The sequence below is a fragment of the Tamandua tetradactyla genome, chromosome 20, assembly GCF_023851605.1.
Source record: "Tamandua tetradactyla isolate mTamTet1 chromosome 20, mTamTet1.pri, whole genome shotgun sequence".
NCBI classification, from domain to species: Eukaryota; Metazoa; Chordata; class Mammalia; order Pilosa; family Myrmecophagidae; genus Tamandua; species Tamandua tetradactyla.
Genome location: NC_135346.1, coordinates 1,286,469 through 1,310,350, shown reverse-complemented (window position 1 = coordinate 1,310,350; position 23,882 = coordinate 1,286,469). Strand labels below are relative to the sequence as shown.

General features: G+C 46.1%; 1 protein-coding gene and 1 pseudogene across 3 annotated transcripts in view; one reads left to right on the top strand and one right to left on the bottom strand.

Annotated features, from left to right (window-relative positions):
- The window catches only part of TBC1D9B (TBC1 domain family member 9B), a 75,550-nt gene that overhangs the window by 15,298 nt on the left and 36,370 nt on the right, over positions 1 to 23,882 (bottom strand). For all 3 annotated transcript variants that reach the window (XM_077138209.1, XM_077138207.1, XM_077138208.1), the window contains 8 exons: positions 13,321 to 13,482; positions 12,764 to 12,914; positions 11,777 to 11,991; positions 6,011 to 6,128; positions 4,047 to 4,332; positions 2,497 to 2,626; positions 2,264 to 2,362; positions 628 to 696 (listed from right to left, as the gene is read on the bottom strand). In XM_077138209.1, the coding sequence (XP_076994324.1) occupies positions 628 to 696; positions 2,264 to 2,362; positions 2,497 to 2,626; positions 4,047 to 4,332; positions 6,011 to 6,128; positions 11,777 to 11,991; positions 12,764 to 12,914; positions 13,321 to 13,482 (1,230 nt within the window). The remainder of the gene's footprint in view (positions 1 to 627; positions 697 to 2,263; positions 2,363 to 2,496; positions 2,627 to 4,046; positions 4,333 to 6,010; positions 6,129 to 11,776; positions 11,992 to 12,763; positions 12,915 to 13,320; positions 13,483 to 23,882) is intronic.
- Positions 13,680 to 14,860, top strand: LOC143664683 (protein SCO1 homolog, mitochondrial pseudogene; annotated as a pseudogene).

Sequence of the window (23,882 nt, the reverse complement as noted above, 5' to 3'; positions counted from 1 at the left end):
CTGTGGGGTCTGATGTTTTTGTCTAATCAGCATCCTTTCCCCCTTCTTCTGTTAATGGCACCTTGAATTTTCTTGGGCACTGCTTCCGTCCCAACCTGAGACCATGGGGTCAGAGGGGCACTGATTAGCCCCCTTGTCGGTTATGGGTGGGGTGGGTGGGTGGCCCCTCAGTGGATGCTGTCCTCTAGTCACAGCAACTGCTTCAGGGAAGGTACCTAACTCAAGACAGCCCAGTGACCAATCCTGGGTCTCCTGCTAAAACCTGGTAAAAAAGATTCTCTTTCCACTGGGGTTACCGAGAGGACAAGAAGAGGTTGAAGCTGCTGTAGGAGGCACAGAGGACCTCGGCGCTGGGGGACCAGGAGCAGCTGGATCCAGCCACACGTGAGGCTAAGCAACCCTAGATTTTTCAGTTACATGAGCCAATGCATCTTCTCTCCTACGTAAGCTGACACCACTGGGTTTTCTGTCCAAGAATGATTACATTCTGCCATGTGAGGCTCAGGGTAACGGCACCTGAGGAAGCTTAAATCTGCTTGTCTCCTGGCAGGAGGCTGCTATGCTCAGGATGCCTTTAGGGGACTGGGAGGGGTGCTGTCTTCACTGTCCCTCGCTCCTGGCCGTCACCTTAAACACCATGTACAGGTCTTCCAGCTCTTCGAATGAGAAGCCAACGTCCCCGGGGATAGCTCGGACCTGGAAGGAAAGAGACAGAACGTACTGACGGAGCCCCAAGTTCTTTCTACCATGGAAACTAGATATTCCTGAGAAGTCTGGCTCCAGCCCCAAACCGTAGGTCTGATCCTTCCAGCATCGCTGCAGCACATCAGGATGGTTTCACGGGGTGGGCCTCGCGGGGTAGAGCTGCCCCCCCACAGACCGGACGCCCAGCTGGTGCTCTCCCTGCAGTTAACTGCAGGCAGGTCGCAGGCCCTGAGCAGCTGTGCCCTGAGGTACCTGCATTCCTGCCATGAGGCTCCTCGGGCACCTTCCTGGCTCCTCTTACGGAAGGAGGGAGCCCCTTTCTCCACACTGACCTCATACTCTATACTTCCCCCCACCCCCAGACTCTCTACTCCTTCCGGCCCCCAGGCCCGCAAAACAGCACGAGACTCGGGTCTGGGGGCTTCCTCCACAGCAAGATGCTGATCTGTCTGCCCCCCACCCTGGCACCTCTCCAAGGAGACAATAGATCAGGGAGCCGGCGCTGCTGTCCAGTTCAGCGCCTACACATATCAGCACAGTAAGCCCCTTTGCTGTTACTTTCATGTCGGCGTGTTATCTTAATCAGCTAGTCTCGGCAAATGGCTGCTCAGCTCAGGTCCCAGCTCAGCTCCTGACGCCCCTCTGAGGCCACACGGAGGAGGTGGCAACACTGACCACACTTCAATGTCATCAGCTGGCCAAGCAAACGGGGTGGTCAGAAGGCCCAGGGTGTGCTCAGGAAATGGTCTGTGCACGTATCCCTCCTCACATGTTCTGCCACTCAGCGCACTCTCGCAAGCCCCTTCTTGGGCACTGCAGCAGGAAAGCCGTGGCGTGGGTCTGTGGCACCACTGCAGCTGGACACCCAGCCGAGGGGGAGGCCCGTCATGCAGCAGCTGCTGCTACATCCCTGAGAAGGCCCTGGCACTGGCTGGCTCCCAGAAGGCATCCCAGAACTTTCCAGGCAATTCCTTCCTCTACTTAAATTATGCAGAGTCCTTTCCTGTTGCTTGGGCCTGTGATAGCTTCAGGCCTGACAAGAAGGGCTGAGAATACCAAGACAGATTAAGAAAAAGCTCCTGCTTTTGAGGGGTTAAGAAACCACTAAAAGGCCATTGAGGTTTGGGATGGCAGCGGCCTCTCTAGTGAGGAGGGAAAAAGGCTTGAGGAGAGGCCCAGCATGTGACAGGAGAGGAAGGGGGTGCGGGGTCAGGAGGCAGAGGGTGGGGAGGGCTTCCCCTGGGGAAGGGGCAGCCTTTAGACAGCGGCACCAGGAAGCCTTTCCCTCAGACTAACCTATGAGCAGATAACATGGCTGGGACCTCTCCCCGCTTCCTCAGACTTATGCTGCACACAGCCTCCCACAAATGACGGACCAGGGAAGCGAAAGGGACAGAGTCCCAAGTGGGGCTCTGCAACCTCAAGTCCCATCCCTACAGAAACACCTGTGCCCCAGCAGCCCCTCTGCCTTGGGCCACCCCACCCCCACCCCCACCCCCACCGGCAACCTGAGGATGCTGGAGCCTCATCCCCCCCGTCCATTGTCCACAGTCCATACCATACTCCGCTTGGCCGTGTCCTCCAAGGACTGGATCACTTTCAGCCTCTGTTTAAACCGCATCTGCTCAAGGTCGTCGGCCCGCAGACTGCTGAACTTCTGCAGGCCAGAGGTGACTCCGTGAGATGCGGTGTCACCCCAGAGCACAGCACCCAGCACTCTGGAGAGGCCAGGCCACCCTGATGGAGGGACTGGTCGAGCCAGCTTACCCCCTGCCCGCCCACAATGCTGACCTCATAGGACACTTTCAGGAGTTCAAAGATGTCCACCTCTGCAGGAGGGTCATCTCCACTGGTCAGCAAGGCATGGAGGTGTGGGATGGGGGGAGAAAGGCTCTGCTTATTGACTACGTTATCCAGGTATCTGCAGTGGTTAAAGGGCACAGGGTAGCTGTCAGTCCAGGCCACCTCCAGGCCACAGGGAGGGGCACACAGAGGCTGGGGGTTCTCCAGAAGGGTGAGGGATGAGAGCTGAGCCCAGGCAGGGGTCTCACCTCAAAGTCTGAGAGAGAAGCCCCTGCCCACCTCCCACGAGACGGCACAGAGCACTCACTGAAGCAGCAAGGCTGGCTTCTGGGGGTCGCATGGGCTGGAAGTCTTTCTAAGCCCAGACATGGCCCCATGAGGAGAGGGTTTCTCCAGGCCCGGTGGCCCCTCCCTCTGGCCGTGACTGGAGGTGCGGGGCCCTGGGCAGAGGCGCAGAAGCCTGGGGTGCTCTAAGCAGTCAGTGGACCATGAGGAGGACCTTCTCCTCCATGCTGGCTGAGCCCCTCCCCACCACAGCAGGAAGAATCTGGGGGCAGGGGTGAGCCTAGCCCTGAGGGGACAGGAGGAGCCCTGCTGGGGCTTCTCCAGGGACACAGCCTCCGAGGGAGAGCTGTTCTTGCTGCAGGCCCAGCCCAGGCTCACCAGGGCCAGGTCTCATACAGTGGGATGGGACCTCCAGGGGTGGGGGCAGAATTTCTGGCACAGAAGACAGGCAGGAAAACCAGTCACAGGCTCTGTGCCATGACTTCAGTGTGGACAAAGAGCAGGGTGGTCTCAACCCCATCAGAACACAAGGGTCCCTGTCAGGGGAGATCCCTGGACTTATTATCAGACAAATAAGCGCACATAGGCAGGAAGGCCTGGGAGACCTTGGAGCCTGGGCTGCAATGAGGCATTCCAACAGCTCCTTTCCAGAGAGAACTGGAGGGGAGGGTGAGCAAGGTAGGCAGAGGAAAGGATGCTGAGGGCTGCTGGCAGGTGTGGGGACTCGAGGGACAGTACCAAGAGCCTGCACTGGGGAAGTGGATATGGGGGAGAAGGTAGGAGGGTGGAGGGTGGGGCTCAGCAAAGACCCTAAGATAAAGACGTCATGAGCAAGCCCACAGGAGGGCGGCTCTGTCTGGGTGACAAGGTGGCCAGGCTGCTGAGGTTGGGCAGGCACAACCAGCACTGGAAACAGGACACCCAGGCGCCAGGACGGGCGGCAGGCCCTGCTCATGCAGCGCTTCCTGGCCACCAAGAGGACGCGTCCTGGCTTGGGCCCCAGCTCCGGTCAGCCCTCTGGAAAGTGTCCCCACTAGCTCTCGCCATCACTATCTGTGCACCATTTTGTCTCCCCCCTGGGAAGGAAGCTCTCTCCCTCCCCAGGGCTGTCCCTGCTCTACCTGGGGCCTAGATCACGCATGCACAGTCACTGGGTGCTGACCACGTGGCACCCTGCTGGTTGGGCTAGGGACAGGCTGCCCTGCTGCCGATGCGGGTGTCAAGAGGAAGCCAGGGAGGCGGGCGGCCCTCACCTGCCCAGGACAGTCATGGCCTCGCCCTCATCGCTGCAGCTCAGCAGCTGCTCCACGTTCGCGTCTAGGATGGCCAGGGCCACCTGCAGGATGACCTTGATACCCTCGTAGAAGAAGCAGTCGACGATGACCACGGCACTCTCGAAGGGCATGACACTGAGAAAGAGGGTCAGGAACCAGGACAGCGAGATGCTGGAGATCACACCCAGCTCCTGTGTCTTCTCCGAGAGCTGGGGCAGGAGCTCCCTCGTGAGCTCTTCGAAGATGCCTTGATCCACCAAGGCCCCTAAGGGGAGAGGGCGTCTGGCGGGCTAGCAATACCCACAGGCAGCCCTGCGGGAAGGAGCCCGTCTCATTGCACCCACCCGGGCCCAGGCAAGCTCCGCTTAGAGTGAGTGGCCAAAAGGGGGCAGGAGAAAGAGAAAACAAGAGGAAATCTGTAGGCATCCTTTCTACACTTTTCAAATCAGGGTGTGAAAAGAAGTATTTCTTCCATTGTATTCAGCTTTTCTTTCAGGGGACACGCTACTTTCTAAAGGAGTCAGAAGTAAATAATGACTTGGCAGTTTCTGTGTGTCCTGCTTTAATGCTACGTAGATAGCTGAGATTCTAAAAGCCCCAAAAAGGATAATTCTAAAAACCAAATGGAAGAAGGGCAATGCAGAGTAATAGACTTAATCATATATGTAATTAAATCAAATTGCGAGCCAATTTCCATTTAATCACAGATTTTATTGGCTGCAGGTCCAGTCGTTGAAGCTGGCTAACAGGTAGTGTGGGGAACTGCTAGCCGCGCTACTTGCATATGTCTGATATGCTCTACAGTGGTAAAGCTGTAAAGTTAGAGGAGAATGTAGGCCTGTTAAGGGCTGAATTATATCCCCCAAAGATGTGTGCGAGCGCTAACCCCTGGCCCAGGGACAGTGGCCCTACCCCTGGAGAAGGATCTTTGAATATGGTGTCAGTTGACACTGGGTCTGGGTGGGACCGAATCCAATGGGACCGGTGTCCCCCAGTCAGGTGAGGGGGCGGAGGCCAAGTGATGGCGCCCCAGCAGCAGACAGGAAGCCGGTGGGGCCCAGCCCTGCCCACCCCTTGACTTCGGCTGTGTGACCTCCAGACCTGGAGCCGGTGAGGGTCTGCTCAGACCACGTGGCCTGCCGTGCTTGGTGACAGCCGCCCTGGAGAACCAAGGTAGGTCCCAAGCAGACTTGCAGCAACCTGTGTGTGTGCTATATTCTCTGCCAGCTCCTCCCAGGGAACCACGGCATGTCCTGCGGGGAGGCTTGCTGCAGGTCAGAATTGCAAGGCAATTCACCAAAAGCGGACTGCTGGGACCCGGAGGGGCCTCCACTCTGAAGCTGTGTAACTGGGGTGGTTTGGAGCTCTACACATGCCAGAAAAATGTTCTGAAATGTGACCCATTCCTGTGGTTGTGCCCACCATAAGGGGGACCTGGGGTCAGGCTACTGCAGGTAAGCTGTGGCTCAACCCAGTCAGGACGGGTCTCAACCCTACTGCTGGAGTCCTTTATACATGGAATGAATGCATGGAAAGAGAGAAAGCATGAAAGAAAGAGGCTGAGATAAAGGAAACCCGAAAGAGAAGAGAGAGACCAGCAGACATGGCCACGGGCCTGGCAAAGTGGCGGAAAAGCCAAGGCGGGTCAGCAGCCGGATGAAAGTATCGCCTTGATGAGGCTTTGACCTGGCTGCTGTCCGCGCTGCAACTGTAAGCTAATAAATTCCCAGTGTTCAAACTGACCCATTTCACAGGATTTTGGGATTTGCTGGAGAAGCCCAGGGCAGTAAAACAGGGACATTCTGGTTTCCTCATCTGCATAATGGGGCCATGACTGCGTGCTGCCAGCGGGAGGCTGTGAGCTCTGCACGACTCTGACGTGGATGGGCTGGACCTGGTGGCTGCCCCACCCATGGCCATGGCCGCCTCCTGGGGACACTCACCCACCACCCTGGTGTTGTAGTAGTCGGGCAGCATCCGCTCGCAGAGAGCCACCAGGAGCCAGAAGGCCTCCTCCTCGCTGCCGTAGAGCAGAAGCACCGACGTCACGATGTTCATTGCCTGCCGCGGGGCACACGCAGGAGGTGGTGAGGCCTGAGCCAATCTGCCCCCACCCCAGAAAGGGCCTGTGCTAGCCGCAGTGTACAATCAAGTCTGCCCACCCAGGCGCCCAAGACTGGCAGACTCCAAGGCAATTCACCAAAAGCTGACTTGCAGAAAATGAAGTTGACCACAACAGTCAGCTGAGACCTTCAGAGCAGGCCAGCAAGACTCAGAAAATAAAGAAGGAAGGCCATCCAGCCCCTGGCCCTTCCGGGAGCCATGTCTGGTGACTGGGGTATGAGACAAGGCCAAGCCAAGTTGGAACAGAGCTGGATGGTCAAGCCACCCCTGACCCTGTAATTTTATTTTCTTGCAGTATCTTTGTCTGGCTTTGGTATGAGGGTGATGTTGGCTTCATAAAATGAATTATGTAGCCTTCCCTCCTCTTCAATTTTTTTTTGAAGAGTTTGAGCAGGATTGGTACTAATTCTTTCTTGAATGTTTGGTAGAATTTACATGTAAAGTCATCTGGTTCTGGACTTTTCTTTTTTGGGAGCTTCTTGATGACTGAGTCAAACTCTTCTCGTGATTAAGGTTTGTTGAGGTCATCTATTTCTTCTCGAGTCATTGTTGGTTATTTCTGACTTTCTAGAAAGTTGTCCATTTCATCTGCCTTGTCTAATTTATTAGCATACAGTTGTTCATAGTATCCCCTCATTACCTCCTTTGTTTCTGTGGGGTCAGTGGTTATGTATCCTCTTCCATTTCTATTTTATTTATTTGCATCCTCTCTCTTTTTCTTTTTCTCAACCTAGCTAAGGGTCCATCAATTTTATTGATTTTTCTCAAAATACCAACTTCTGGTTTTGTTGATTTTCTCAACTGTTTTCATGTTCTCAATTTCATTTATTTCTGCTCTAATCTTCGTTATTTCTTTCCTTTTGTTTGCTTTGGGGTTAGTTTGTTGTTCTTTCTCTAGGTTTTCTAAGTGAACAGTTAATTCCTTGACTTTTGCTCTTTCTTCTTTTTTAATATAGGCATTTAAGGCAATAAATTGCCCTCATAGCACTGCCTTTGATATATCCCATAATTTGATATGTGTGTTTTCATTTTCATTTGCCTCAAGATATTTACTGATTTCTCTTGTAACTTCTTCCTTGACCCACTGGTTGTTTAAGCGTGTGTTGTTCAAAAGGAATGTCATTACTGCAGGGTGTTGAAAATAGATGGTAATTGATATTTAAAAATTTTAAATTATGTGTGAAACTAAAGCAAAAAATGTTTATTTGGTACAAAATTTATATTTTGACCAGTGCAGTTCACCATAATAAGTACATGGAACCTTGAGTAGGGCATAAGATTTTGTAGGTTTGTCCAGAATGATGCCCTGATAAATCCCAGAGTGATCTGAACAGTGAACAAAACAGTATTTGTAAATCCCCTTGGGGGAATGGTGAGAAAGGGGGATATTCAGTTTCCCCAAGTGGAGAATTCTTGATATTCTCATAAGCAGTGGGGACAACCAAATCAATAGGCTGAGCCCCCAATCTTGGAGTTTGTTCATATGAAACTTAACCCCACAAAGGATAGGCTAAGCCTACTTAAAATTAGGTCTAAGAGTCACCCCCAAGAGAAACTCTGCTGTTGCTCAGATGTGGCCTCTCTCTCTCTCAGCCAACACGACACGCAAACTCACCACCCTCCCCCTCTCTACATGGCACATGACTTCCAGGAGTGTGAACCTTCCTGGCAAGAATCCTAGAATGAGCTGGGACTCAGCATTAAGGGATTGAGAAAACATTCTTGACCAAAAGGGGGAAGAGTGAAATGAGACAAAATAAAGTGTCAGTGGCTGAGAGATTCCAAAGTGTTGAGGGGTTATCCTGGAGGTTATTCGTACACATTAAATAGACATCACCTTGTTAGTCAAGATGTAATGGAAAGGCTGGAGGGAACTGCCTGAAAATGTAGAGCTGTGTTCTAGTAGCCACGTTTCTTAAAGATGAATGCATAATGATATAGCTTTTGCAATGTGACTGTGTGACTGTAAAAACCTTGTGTCTGATGCTCCTTTTATCTACCTATCAACACACAAGTAAAATACATGGAATAAAAATAAATAATAGGGGGGACAAATGTTAAAATAAATTTAGATTGAAATGCTATTGATCAATGGAAGGGAGGGGTAAGGGGTATAGTATGTATGAATTTTTTTCTGTTGTCTTTTTATTTCTTTTTCTGAATTGATGCAAATGTTCCAAGAAATGATTATGATGATGAATATGCAACTATGTGATATTATGAATTACTGATTATATATGTAGAACGGAATGATCATATATTAAGAATGTTTGTGTTTGTTTGTTGTTATATTTTTAAAAAATTAAAAATTAATTAAAAAAAAAAGTGTGTTGTTCAGCCTCCATGTATCTGTGAATTTTCTGGCCCTTTGCCTGTTCTTGATTTCCAACTTCATTGCATTATGATCCAAGAAAGAGTTTTGTATGATTTCAATCTTTTTTAATTTATTGAGGCTTCCTTTGTGATCCAGCATATGGTCTATCCTTGAGGATGATCCATCCATGAGCACTTGAGAAAAAGGTGTATCCTGCTGTTGCTGGGTGTAATGTTCCGTAAATGTCTGTTAAGTCTAGTTCATTTAATGTATTATTCAAATTCTCTGTTTCCTTATTGATCCTCTGTCTAGATCTATCCATTGATGAAAGTGGGTAACTGAAGTCTCCAACTACTATGGTAGAGGTGTCTACTTCTCCCTTCAGTGTGGTTGTCTACTTCTTCCTTTTTCCTCTTCCTGAGGTGTGGTCAGTGTTTGCCTCATGTATTCTGGAGCACTCTGGCTTGGTGCATACATATTTATGATTGCTATGGCTTCTTGTTGAATGGTTCCTTTTATTAATACATAGTGTCCTTCCCTTCTTTGTCTCTTTTAATTGTTTTACATGTGAAGTCTAATTTGTCAAATATTAGTAAAGCTATCCTGCTCTTTTCTGATTGTTTTCTGCATGAAATATCTTTCCCCAAACTTTCACTTTCAACCTATTTTTGTCCTTGGGTCTAATGCATCTCCTGAAGATAGCCTCTTGATGGGTTCTGTTTTTTAATCCATTCTGTTAATGTCCTTTGATTGGGGAGTTTAATCCATTAACAATTAGTGTTATTACTATAAAGGCAGTACTTTCTTCTCCCATTTTGCCTTTTGGATTTTATGTCATATCTATTTTTTTTCTCTTTTTAACTTTATTGATTTCTTCATTTCTACACTCTTCTCCAGACCTCTCTCTCCTGCCTTTTCCTATCTGCCTACAGTGCTCCTTTTAGCATTTCTTGCAGAGCCAGTCTCTTGGTCACATATTCTCTCAGTGATTGTTTGTCTGAAAATGTTTTAATCATCCCCTCATTATTTTTTAATTTTATTTTATTTTTGCATGTGCAGGCTCCAGGAACTGAACCCAGGCCTCTGGCTTGGCAGGTGAGAATTCTTGCCACTGAGCCACCATTGCACTGCCCTCCCCCACATTTTTAAAGGCTAATTTTGCTGGATATAGAATTCTTAGTTGGCAGTCCTTTTCTTTTACAATCTTAAAATATTTTACATCACTGCCTTCTCACTTCCATGGTTTCTGCTGAGAAATCAACAAATAGTCTTATTAAGCTTCCCTTGTATGTGATGGATTGCTTTTCTCTTGCTTTCAAAATTCTCTCTTCCTCTTTGACATCTGACAGTCTGATTAGTAAGTGTCTTGGAGTATGTCTATTTGGATCTATTCTGTTTGGAGTATACTGCACTTCTTGGATTTGTAATATTATGTCTTTTATAAGAGAATGGCAATTTTCAATGACCGTTTCCTCCATTAGTCTTTTTCCTCCTTTTCCCTTCTGTTCTCCTCCTGGGAAACCCACAACAGGTAAATTTGTGCACTTTATGCCATTCAATTTCCCAAGACCCTGCTCATACTTTTCCATTCTTTTCCCTATATTTTCTTTTGTGTATTGGATTTCAGATTTCCAGTCTTCTAGTTCACTGATCCTTTCTCCTTCCTGTTCAAATCTGTTGTAGGTTTCCACTGTCTTTCTCATCTCTTCTACTGTGCTTTTCATTCGCATTAGTTCTATGATTTGTTTTTTCAAACTTTCAATTTCTTCTTTTTGTTTGCTCAATGCCTTCTTTATTTGCTCTCTCAACTCACTGATTTGATTTTTGATGCCATTTTGCATGTCTGTTTGAACACCTGAAATCAGGCGTTTCAATTCCTGTATCTCATTTTAATTGTTGGTTTGTTCCTTTGACTGGGTCATATCTTCGATTTTCCTAGTATGACTTGCTATTTTTTGCTGGCATCTAGGCATTTGATTTCCTTAACTAATTTATTCTGGAGGTTGTTTTCACTCTTTTACCTAGGATTTTCTTGCTTGATGATGGCTTTGCTCTCTGTTCTGACATTCAGCTCAACTTATTCTAGACCTCAAGCATATGTTTTAACTGATCAGAATCTTTCAGTTACTGTTTTTCTGTTTCTTCCCTTGCCTACGTGGAGCATTTCTTTTTATTTCTGAGGAGGGTCTCCTCAGATATTACAGTCCCCAGTCATATTTCCCTGACCAGACTAGTCCATGTCTCAGGTGGAAAGAGTTGCCAGCATTGGTTTTCCCTGAGGGTAAGACCTAGCAGGTTGCCAGAGTTTCCTAATAAGCCTCTAGACTCTGTTTTTCCTATCCTTGTATGTGGTGTTTGTTTTCAACAGACTCTCCAGTTTCATGTGGGGTCTCAGCTGGCCCAGCTTGTCCAGACCTGTGTATGTTGTATGTCCGGTCACTGACATACAACATACTGGTCCCAGCAGCTGTCCCGTACTATTCCTGGCTATTTACTAGCTGCTCTGGAGGATGAACTAAATCCCATACCTCAGTAAGCTGTCACCTTGCCTCACCTCTCGAAAGATTTTTTGAACAGTCAAATAATATAGGATTTTCGGCCATGTTCTTTTAATGCACTCTTATGGGTGCTGACCTGTATTGGGTAGGACCTTTTGCTTGGGCTATTTCAATTGAGATGTGACTCATTTATTTCAAGGTGAGTCTTAATTGTTCATTAGAGTCCTTTACAAGAGGATAAAGGCAGAAACACTGAGAGAGAGCCACTGAACCAGAACCCAGGAGAGATGGACCAGCAGACGTCACCAAGCGCCTTCCCACATGACAGAGGAATGCTGGATGCCAGCGGCCTTTCCTCAGAGAAGGTATCTTCCTCTTAATACCTTAATTTGGGCATTTCCAGAACTGTAAATTTGTAAACTAATTAATCCCCATTGAAAAAGTCAACCCATTTCTGGTATATTGCATTTTGGCAGCTTCAGCAAACCAAAACAGTCTGTGAACATCTCAATAAAGCTGTTATTACCAAAAAAACAGCCATATGACACTTGACCGGGCAAATGCCCACCAAATTCAAACTCAAATGCCATGAGGACCCAGATGAGCAGCACATGGAAGACAAGTTAATATATGGCATGGACATAAGATAAGCAAATAATCATTGCTTTTAAATTGTACCCTTTAATGCAGGTGGCTCCTTCCTGGGGCAGGGTGCATGGTTGTAGGTAGGTGAGACCACAGGACCTGCCAAAAGCCTCTGCCAAGCCCCTTACCTGGCAGTAGCCGATGGTAGGGTTCCGGAAAGCATAGGCAGTCAGCACCCGCCGGAGAGCAGCGATCCCGAGCTCATTCTGGAAGGCGGGATGCTCGGGCATGGAGCGGTGCAGGTCCCGCTCGATCTCCTCTGTGGCCAGGCTGGACTTTCCTGTGGACTTCTCCACCAGCTCAGCGTAGTAGCCAGGGTGAGTCACCATCTCGTTCCAGGCTCCTGGGGAAACACAAGGGCAGCTCTCTTCCTTCCTCTTGGCTCCTTGGGTGGAGACATTAGTGCACCCCAAGAGAAGCAGAATATGAGGACTGATTAGAAGGTGGGGGTAAAGTTTCCCTTGTGACTGCCTGCTATGGACTGAGTCGTGTCCTCTTCAAAAACATGCCCTGGCCCTGTGAGCATGAATACATTTGCAATCAGGGCCTTTGAGGATGGCCATAGTTAAGATGTGCTCAAAGCCAATCAGAGTGGCCTTTAATCCAATACGACCAGAGTATTTATGAGGAGAGAGAATGGGACACAGAATTAGTAAATAGCAGGAGAGATGCGGTTATAGATTGCTGAGAAGCCACTGCCAGCAAGCCATAGACTTGGAGGAAGCCTGATCCTGCCGACACTTTGATGTCTGATATACCAGTCTCTGAAACTGTGACACAGTAAGTTCCTGCTGTTTAAGCTGATGGGCATGTGGCATTTACCACAGCAGCCGTGGTAGATGGCCACGCCATCCTTTAAGTTCTGACAGCTGACTTGCCCTTCTCCTGAAACCTGCTAAGCAGCTGAGACTGCGAATACTGACAGAGCCTGTTCCCAGATGGCAGGCTCCACAGGACCCTCCTCTGCCTCAGCCCCTGGACAGCCCACCTCAGAGGGAGCTCCAGTGTCCCGCTCAGGGGAGGGCTGAGGGATCACACAAGCTAGTTTGAGGAGCAGGCCTCCGTGGGTCGGGACTGGCTGTGCTGTGGCTGGGGGTCTCCAGACTGACACTCACCAGAGAACAGCAACCACAGCTCTCCTCGGAGGCTCTCTGGGATACCCTTGAGGACCAGCTCGCGCATTTTAGCCGTGCGGTACATGCACATGCCTCGTCCATATTCAAAGAAGTGGATGTTCCATGACTCCTCTTTCATCCTCTCCTTGGCCTGAGGGAAAGGAAAAGCAGGGGGATGTGTGGGCCAAGGGCTGCCACAGATCACAGAGCCCTCTTCCAGGCAACCCCCCCCCCGATAACCACCATGTCGGGCTAATCAGCTCAGAGGGCACTTACAATCGGTGGTTCGAATGCGAGCCAGCCCCAGGAAAGGGGCATACACCGCCCTCCTGAGTCATCAGGGAGAGGTACGATTCAAAGCTGAGGCAGCCTCTCCCCAGGAGGCCTGGAGCCATGTGGCGAATGTCACCCAAGTCAGCAAGAGAATGGCCCATCCATCCCTAGGGCCTGTGGCTCTGCCCAGAGGTCAGCCCACAGGCTGGCTCTGGCCTCCTCCTGGGGACGCATCAGAACCCACTGCACCCAGCCCACTCCAAAGCACCAAGGCTCAGGCTTACCCCCTTGGCTCCCAGAACCTCCACAGACGTGTTCCTCTGAAAAAGTCTGAGCAGGCCCTGGGAAGCAGTAGGTGCATCCTGGATGCAGAACCTCTGGCAACCACCAGGGCTGGAAGTCGGGCTGGTGGGCTTGTCCAACATCTCCGGAAGTGCCGAGGAAGACTAGGAAATAAAACAGGGAAGGGAGAGCACCTAACAACTGCACTGCCTGGTGGGGCCTTTCCCAGCTTCATCAAACCTCGGCATTAGACTGAGCGGGGGAGGGCCAAGGGGGCAGACAGGCACGGCCACTGCTGTCTACCTAGCAGGCTCGTCCTCCCTGCAGCCAGGCTGGTGCACGCTTCTTCCTGTGTTGGGCAATGGCTCTGGGCTCGTCCTGCCTGGTCCTCAGAGAGTCCAGGGGAAAGGACACTGGCCCTGCTGGTGTGCCCAGGTGCATTCCTGGGGCTGGGCAGCTCGGACCCATGCTGCTTGTATCCTCTCACGGCAAAAGGGCACGTCAGCAGGACACAGCTGAGTTCCCGCGACAGTGGCGCAGGGCAGGTGGCCTAGCTGGCTTCCAGTGGCCCCTGCTGGCTCCCGGTGGAAGTAGAATACTGTCACCGAAGTCGCGGATGGGCCAAAAAGGCGGACTCTTCTAGGTGCATGGCTGCCTCGCTGGGTCACGCGGACCCCAGGTGGCCAACTTCGGCTTTCGGGCCCAGCTGAGGCCAAGGCAAGAGGAGGTGAGGTGGGCCTCGGGGGAAGCCAGGCCCTCACTGACCCCATGCCCCCTGTACCACTGGACTGTTTCCTGGAAGCCCATAGCTTTTACGTTTGCCACTGGAGGAGCTTTATGGGCTGGAACGTAATACTTTGAGTAAGAAGAGGCAGGAAAGCTGGAGAAGGAGCAGCAGGGAAGCCTAGGGACGCCTTTACGCAGGGGACCGTTTTCCGTCAGAACACATATTGGAGAAACTAAAACTGACATCTTGGATAAGTGGGGATTGATGTATTTTGGCTTCACCCTCTGCTCTGATATGTGTCCAGAAGAACTACAAAAATGGTTCAAGTCATGGACGCAATATGTGGACAAAATACACAGTATTCTATTGCTGCCAAATTTAACTCACCTTTCATCACTATTGATCCAGAGAGGGACACAAAAGAAGCTATTCCAAGTAAAGTGAAAGAATTTTCTCCCAAGCTCGTTGGGTTGTCCAGGACAAAAGAAGAGATTGATCAAGCGGTCAGAGCAACTTGTATGTTACAGAGTATGTTATAGCACTGGCCCCAAGGATAAGGGCAAGACTACGTAGTGAATCATACAATAACAGTGGACTTGACTGGACTAGATGCTGGGTTTGTATATTATTTTGGCCAGAACAAGAACAATGCAATAGTACTTGGTTCAACTGCTATGCACATGAGGGAGTGCAGGAAAAAGAGGCAGCCGGGCACTACTGCCAGATGCAGTGCTTTTCTGACAAAGAGGAAGGGAGCTTTGTCTCTCATAGAAGCCGATGTATATGCAATGTATAGAATGGACTTTGTACCATGAGAACATCTCTATTTTGAACAGTGTCTCTTGCCCTTGGGTTCATCGAAGATACATTCTTGGAACTCTAAAGATTACAAACAAAAGTCTTCCAAGTAGCTGCTGGGGACCAAGCTGATGTGGAGCCCCAGAGGAGCAGACGTCATGGAGGACAGAGCACTATGTGTTTGATGATTTTACCCACGCAGACAGGGCCCCCCATTTAGTTCTGTTACTCCTTCAGTGTCTTGGGCTCTTGCTTACGCAGGTTATAGGACTTAATTTCCAGGAAAAAAATGATAATAGTATCCCTTCTTTACTCTTGTGAGTTCTTAATGACCAATCTGGAAAAATAGTCAAATTAGGCTCTTGGCATTCAAAGTTAGTCTTCATACTCGAAAGCTGAGGGTGGTCTTCCTTGTTAATGAGTATCGGTGTCAAGCTTGCAGCTCATTCTACCATCAGTGAAGTGCTGATTTGACTAAGGAAGAGAAAATGTATTATTTGGGAAGATTCCTAGATCTTCTTTGGATCAGAATGAAATGATACGCTAGATTTTCAATGACATACCAAATGGAAATAAGAGGATACTGATTGTAAATTGATAAAGAGTACTTTTCCATGTATGCTGGATTGCACTGCATGGAAAATAAAGGTATATTCAGTTTTGCAAAAAAAAATTAAGAAAAAAGAAAGGATACAGGAGAGATTCTGGTTAAAGAGAATAAGGATGATAACTAAATGGCTTGAAATGCATCAAGTTATTTAAATCTAAGTTCATAATTATACTAACACATATATGTAAAAAAAAAAAAAAAAAAAAAAAGAATGGGGACTTCCAGGAAGATGGCTGACTAGAGAAGCTTGACATTAGCCCTGCTCCATGGAAAAGTTAGAGAAGGGACAGGAGGGAGACTGAGGCAGTGATTCAGAAGCGCGGCTGAGCTGGGGGAGCTTCTGCACCACACATGGCAGCCCTGGTTGCAGAGGCCGAGGAACCGTGAGGCAGAAAACCGGGGCCTGGCGCGGAGGCGCGGAGCCCACGGGAGTGCACGGACAGGAATATGGGAGTAGGAAGTGCGCGGAGCCCACGGGAGTGCACGGACAGGAACATGGGAGTAGGAAGTAAGCCAGGCCGTGTTCCTTGGGTGTCCTACCCTTGCCAGTGCAGCCCCGTGAGCGGCTACTCACCCCACACACCTGAACCCTGTCACCCTCTCCCATTTCGCGTGCTCCAGGCGCCCCCACCCCACCAGCCCTCAGTGCATGTACCTGCCCCACCCCCACCCCAAGTGCAGCCCAACCCACCTCTCCTGCACACCTCCCCGAGCACTACCGCCCCGTCCCTGTTCCCTAAACACTGTTGCCAGCGCATAAAGGCTGTGGGCACTGACCTCCATCCCTAGGCTACCCCTTCCCCCGCCCACAGTGTCACACAGCCTCACCCCACCCTCCCTGAGCTCAATGTATCTGTTTACGGCAATCCCAGGCCCATGAATGTGCATGGGCCCCAATCATATCATTCAGCTCTGGGACCCACAATTTACAGCAGTCCTAGAACTGCGCATGCGTACAACCCTCAGCCTCATTTCCCAGCCCTGAAAAAGTGCTGACCTCCACAGCCGGGTCACATCTGCCCCCAATCCACAAAGGTGTAAAGCCGCCTAGTGCCACAGCTCTATGCATGTGTACAAAGGGACCCGTGCCTTAGACCAGCGCACACCAGGGTTATGCCCCCTGGACTGGTGAACCTGCACAGCTACATCCTCCCTGTCTGCGGGAGGATGACCACGTTCACAAGCACCAGCTTAACATCCTCAACCTGCGCCCACACTTGCCCTGAAACAAATCACTGTACTGAGTGCTCCACCCTGTGCCTGCTCTCTGCTGTACTACCATCCCACAAACACAAGGCCTTAGACTACTAAAGAAATCAACTCCCAAAGCAAATCAAGATATCTATATGCGATGAAGACCGAAGATCCCTAAGCATATCACAATGCAGACACATACAGCCTTGCCTGATGACCAAATTAAAACACCAGAGGAGACACAGACATTGGAACTAATCAGAGATGTTCATACAACTCTACTCAGTAAAATGAGTGGGACAGCAAATGCCATAAAGGAGATCAAAGACAGTAGAAGAGCACAAAGAGAAATTTGAAAGAATAAATAGAAAAATAGCAGAAATCACATACATTAAAGGCTCTGGTGACCAAATAAAAAACATATTAGAGGCACACAACACCACATGTGAAGAGACAGAAGAAAGAATAAGTGATATAGAGAACAGGATAACTGACTTGAAAGACTCAAAACAGCAAATGGCAAAAAAGATGGAAAAAACTGAATTGGATTTCAGGGAAATGATAGACAAAAACAAAGCACACAAATATAAGAATCATTGGTGTCCCAGAAGGAGAAGAGAGGAGTAAAGGGCTAGGAAGAGTAGTTAAGGATATAATGGGGGAAAACTTCCCAACCCTCATAAAGGACATAAATGACAAGGCAAAGAAACCCAAAGAACTTCAAACAGAATAAATCCAAACGGGACTTCTGCAAGGAAGATACTAAGCAGTCTATGAAATGTTGAAGAGAAGCAGAAAATCCTGGAAGCAGCAAAAGAAAAACAATCTACTACATACAAGGGAAATCAAATAAAACTGAGTTCGGACTACTCAACTAGCACCCTGGAGGCGAGAAGACAGTGGTATGATAAATTCAAGATCCTGAAAGAGAAAGACTTCTAGCCAAGAATTCTGTACCCAAATCGTCCTTCAGAACTGAGGGAGAGATTAAAGTTTTCAGACAAAGAAGTCCTGACATAATCTGTCAACAAGAGGCGAGCCCTACAAGAAATACTAAAAGGAGTTCAGCTGGTTGAAAAAAAGACAGGAGAGGGAGATCTGGAGGAGGGCACAGAATTGAAGAGTACCAGTAAGAGTAATTTAAAGAATACAAAGATGGAAAAGAATATATAGATCTGGCAAATAAAATAAAAAAGATAAGATGGTGGATTCAAGAAACATCTTTTCAGTAATAATTTTTAATGTTAACGGACTAAACTTACCAATTAAAAGATACAGATTGGCAGAATGGATTAAACATAATCCAACTATATGCTGTTTACAAGAGACTCATCTTAGACACAAGGATACAAATAGATTGAAAGTGAAAGGACGGAAAAAGATTTTCCACACAAGTTGTAACCAAAAGAAAGCAGGAATAGCCATACTAATACTGGATAAAATAGACTTTAAATGTAAAGACATCATAAGAGACAAACAAGGACACTATATACTAATTAAAGGGTCAATTCACCAAGAAGAAATAATAATCATAAATGTTCCCAGTCAAGGAGCTCCAAAGTACATGAGACAGACATTGGCAAAACTGAAGGGAGCAATAAATGTTTCAACAATAATAGTAGGAGACTTCAATAAACCACTCTCCTCTACAGACAGAACAACATAACAGAAGATCAACAAGGAAATAGAGAAGTTAAATAACTTGATAAATGAATTAGATCTAACAGACATATATAGGTCATTGCACCCCAAATCACAAGGATATACATACATTCTTCTCTAGTGCTCATGGAACATTCTCCAGGATAGATCATATGCCAGGGGACAAAACAGGTCTTTATAAATTTAAAAACACTGAAATTATTCAAAGCACTTTCTCTGATCACAAAGGAATGAAGCTGGCTCTCAATAACCATCAAGGAATGAGAACATTCACAAATATATGGTGATTAAATAAAACACTCTTAAACAACCAGTGAGTCAAAGAAGAAATGGCTAGAGAAATCAGTAGCTATCTGGAGATGAATGAAAATGAGAATACAACTTATCAGAATTTATGGGATGCAGCAAAGGCTGTGCTGAGAGGGAAATTTACTGCCCTAAATGCCTATATTAAAAAATAAGAAAGAGCAAAATCTTGAGGATTTAACAGCACACCCAGAGGAACTTGAGAAAGAAAAATAAACTAATCCCAAAGTAAATAGAAGAAGAGAAATAACAAAGATTACAGCAGAGTTTAAATGAATAGAAGAACAAAAGAACAATAGAAAGAATTAATGTGCTGGTTTGAAATGATGTATGTACCCTAGAAAAGCCATGTTTTAATCCTAATCCCATTTTGTAAAGGTAGCCATTTCTTCTAGTCCCCATTCAGCACTGTATGTTTGAAACTGTAATTAGATCATCTCCCTGGAGATGTGATTTAATCAAGAGTGGTTGCTAAACTGGATTAGGTAGAGGCGTGTCTCTACCCATTTGGGTGGGTCTTGATTAGTTTCTGAAGTCCTATAAAAGAGGAAACACTTTGGAGAATAAGAGATTCAGAGAGAGCAGAATAGAAAGAACAACATAGCACGAGAAGCAGAGTCCATCAGCCAGTGACCTTTGGAGACGAAGAAGGAACATGCCTCCTGGGAAGCTTCATGAAACAGGAAGACAGGAGAAGAAACTGGCAGATGACACTGTGCTCACCATGTGCTCTTCCAGATGAGAGAGGAACCCTGACTGTATTCACCGTGTGCCTTTCCAGATGAGAGGGAAACTCTGACTGTGTTCGCCATGTGCCCTTCCACTTCAGAAAGAAACCCTGAACTTCATTAGCCTTCTTGAACCAAGGTATCTTTCCCTGAATGCCTTATAGACTTGCTTTAATTGGGACATTTTCTCAGCCTTAGAACTGTAAACTACCAACTTATTAAATTCCCCTTTTTAAAAGCCGTTCTGTTTCCGGTATATTGCATTCCGGCAGCTAGCAAAGTAGAACAATCAATAAAACCAAAAGTTGGTTCTTCGAGAAAATCAATAAAATTGATGGGCCACTAGCAAGACTGACAAAGAAAAAAAGAGAGAGGATGCAAGTAAACAAAATCAGAAATGAAAAAGGGTGTACTACCATAGACCGTGAAGAAATAAAAGAAATCATAAGAGGATACTATGAACAACTACACGCCAACAAACTAGACAACTTAGATGAAATGGACAAATTCCTGGAGACACACAAACAAGCTACACTGACTCAAGAAGAAACAGAAGAGCTCAACAAACCAATCACAAGTAAAGAGATTGAATCACTCATCATAAATCTTCCTACAAAGAAAAGCCCAGGGCCAGACGGCTTCACAGGGGAATTTTATCAAACATTCCATAAAGAACTAACACTGATCCTGCTCAAACTTTTACAAAACACTGAGGAAAAAGGAACTCTACCTAACTCATTTTTTTTTTTTTAACGTGGGCAGGCACCAGGAATCAAACCCGGGTCCCCTGGCATTGCAGGCAAGCATTCCTGCCTGCTGAGCCACCGTGGCCCGCCCTACCTAACTCGTTTTTGAAGCTAATATTTTAATACCAAAACCGGGTAAAGATGCTGTAAGAAAGGAAAACTACAGGCCAATCTCCCTAATGAACACAGATGCAAAAACTGTCAATAAGGTGCAACCACTGTGGAAGGCAGTTTGGCGGTTCCTCAAAAAGCTGAATATAGAATTGCCAAACGACCCAGCAATACCATTGCTAGGTATCTACTCAAAGGACTTAAGGGCAAAGACACAAACGGACATTTGCCCACCAATGTTTATAGCAGCATTATTTACAATTGCAAAGAGATGGAAACAGCCAAAATATCCATCAACAGAAGAATGGCTAAACAAACTGTGGTATATACATATGATGGAATATTATGCAGCTTTAAGACAAGATAAACTTATGAAGCATGTAATAACATGGATGGACCTAGAGAATATTATGCTGAGTGAGTCCAGCCAAAAACTAAAGGACAAGTACTGTATGGTCCCACTGATGTGAACCGACATTCGAGAATAAACTTGGAATGTGTCATTGGTAACAGAGTCCAGCAGGAGTTAGAAACAGGGTAAGATAATGGGTAATTGAAGCTGAAGGGATACAGACTGTGCAACAGGACTAGATACAAAAACTCAAAAATGGACAGCACAATAATACCTAATTGTAAAGTAATCATGTTAAAACACTGAATGAAGCTGCATCTGAGCTATTGGGTTTTTTTTTTTTTTTTTTTACTATTATTACTACTTTTATTTCTTTTCTCTATATTAACATTTTATATCTTTTTCTGTTGTGTTGCTAGTTCCTCAAAACCGATGCAAATGTACTAAGAAACGATGATCATGCATCTATGTGATGATGTTAAGAATTACTGAGTGCATATGTAGAATGGTATGATTTCTAAATGTTGTGTTAATTTCTTTTTTTTTTCCGTTAATAAAAAAAAACTGTCAATAAAATATTAGCAAATCAAATCCAACAGCACATTAAAAGAGTTATACACCACGACCAAGTGGGGTTTATACCAGGGAAGCAAGGATGGTTCAACACAAGAAAATCAATTAATGTAATACAGCACATTAACAAATCAAAAGGGAAAAACCACATGATCATCTCGATTGATGCTGAAAAGGCATTCGAAAAAATTCAGCATCCTCTTCTGATAAAAACACTCCACAAGACAGGAATCAAAGATAACTACCTCAGGATGACAGAGGGAACATATTAAATACTGACAGCCAGCATCGTACTCCATGGAGCGAGACTGAAAGCTTTCCCCCAAGATCAGGTAGAAGACAAGATGCCCACTGTCACCACTATTATTCAACACTGTGCTAAAAGTTCTAGCTAGAACAATCAGGCAGTACAAAGAAGTAAAAGGCATTCAAATTGGAAAAGAAGAAGTAAAACATTATACGCAGATTATACGATACTATACTTAGAATATCCTGAGAAATCTACAGCAAAGTTACTTGAGCTAGTAAACAAGTTCAGCAAGGTGGCGGGATATAAAGTCAATGTGCAAAAATCAGTAACATTTCTATACACAAGCAATGGCCTAGCTGAGGAAGCAGTTAAGGAAAAAATTTCATTCAAAATAGCAACTAAAAGAATCAAATACTTAGGAATCATAAAAACGGATGTAAAGGACTTGTACACAGAAAACTACATAACACTGATAAAAGAAATCAAAGAAGATCTAAATAGCTCGAAAGACATTCCCTGCTCATGGATAAGAAAGCTAAATATAGTTAAGATGTCAATTCTCCCCAAACTGATCTACAGATTCAACACGGTAACAATCAGAATTCCAACAACCTACTTTGAAGATTTGGGAAAGCTAGTTACCAAATTCATCTGGAAGGGAAAGAGACCCCGAATAGCTAAAACCTTCCTAAAACAGAAGAACAAAGTGGGAGGATTAAAACCTATTTTAAAGTCAGGAAAAAAAACCCTGACTTTAAAACCTATTATAAAGCCACAGTGGTCAAAACAGCATGGTACTGGCACAGAGATAGAAGCAGTGACCAATGGAATTGAATTAAGAGTGCAGAAATAGACCACCAAATCTATGGTCAACTGATTTTTGACAAGACCCCCAAATCCTCTGAACTGGCACAAAATAGTCTTTTTAATAACTGGGCATGGAAGAACTGGGTATCAATAGCCAAGGGAATGAAAGGGGACCACTACCTTACTACACCCCATACAAAAATTAACTCAAAGTGGATCAAACACCTAAATATAAGAACTAGCACTATAAAGCTTCTAGAAGAAAACGTAGGCAAACATCTTCAAGACCTTGTAATAGGAGGTAGCTTCCTAGACTTTACACCCAAAGCACAAGCAACAAAAGAAAAAATAGATAAATGGGAACTCAAAATCAAATGCTTCTGTACTTCAAAAGACTCTGTCAAAAAGGTAGAGGCAGCCAACTCAATGGGAGAAAATATCTGGAAATCACATATCAGACAAAGGTTTGATTTCCTGTATATACAAATAAATCATTCAACTCAACAACAAAAGAACAACCCAATTATAAAATGGGCTAAAGATATGAATAGGCATTTTTCTGAAGAGCAAATACAGATGACTCAAAAGCACGTGAAGAGATGCTCATTTTCATTGGCTATAAGGGAAATGCAGATCAAGAATACAATGAGATGCCACCTCACACCTACAAAAATGGCTGCTATTAAACAAACAGGGAACTATAAATGTTGGAAAGGATGTGGAGAAACTGGAACACTTATGCACTGCTGGTGGGAATGTATAATGGTGCAGCCACTATGGAAGACTGCTTGGTGGTTCCTTAGGAAACTAAATATCGAGTTGCCCTATGACCCAGCAATACTACTACTTGGTATATACTCAGAAGAGCTGAAAGCAATGACACAAACAAACATTTTCACACTGATGCTCATAGCACTATTATTCACAATCACCAAAAGATGGAAATAAACCATATGTCCATCAACAGATGGAAATAAACCATATGTCCATCAGCAGACAATTGGCTCAACAAAATGTGGTATATACATATGATGGAATATTATGCAGCAGCAAGACAAAATGACGTCCTGAAGCACATGACAAAGATGGATGAGCCTTGAGGACATAATGCTGAGTGAAGTTAGCCAGACACAAAAGAACAGATACTGTTTGATTCCACTTTTATGACCAGCATAAAGGTATAATCAGAGGCTTCTAATACAAAATATAGGGGCCTTAGAGATACATAGAAGCTAGAGATGGGTGAACTGTTAGCTAATGAGGTTGAACTCCAATGTAAGGGAATAGATAGGAGCAACGGTGATTCTCTAGTGGGTCTAGAAGTAATATTACCATATTAAAGATGAACAAGATTGAAAGGGGGTGTACAGACCTATGTGTCCCACTGATTCATACTAGAAATATGAATTAGTTCTTATAAGAATTACTTCAAAGATATGATTTTTGTGTAAAGAGTATTTACATCCAGGGTACAGGGGGAAAGCTGTTACTGCGTGCTACGAGCTACGTTCAAAAGGAAACTATCAGCACTACCACAGCAACAGTAGAGGCAAATAATTGGGGGAGGGACAAGAGTTAAGTGGAGGTTAAGTGGAGTTCCTATTTGGTCAGGGTGTGTTTATTGGTTTTCTTTCTCTCGGGAACAATGAAATTATCTAAAATTGAGAATGCTGATGGACTGTGGATTTTGGGCCCTCTAC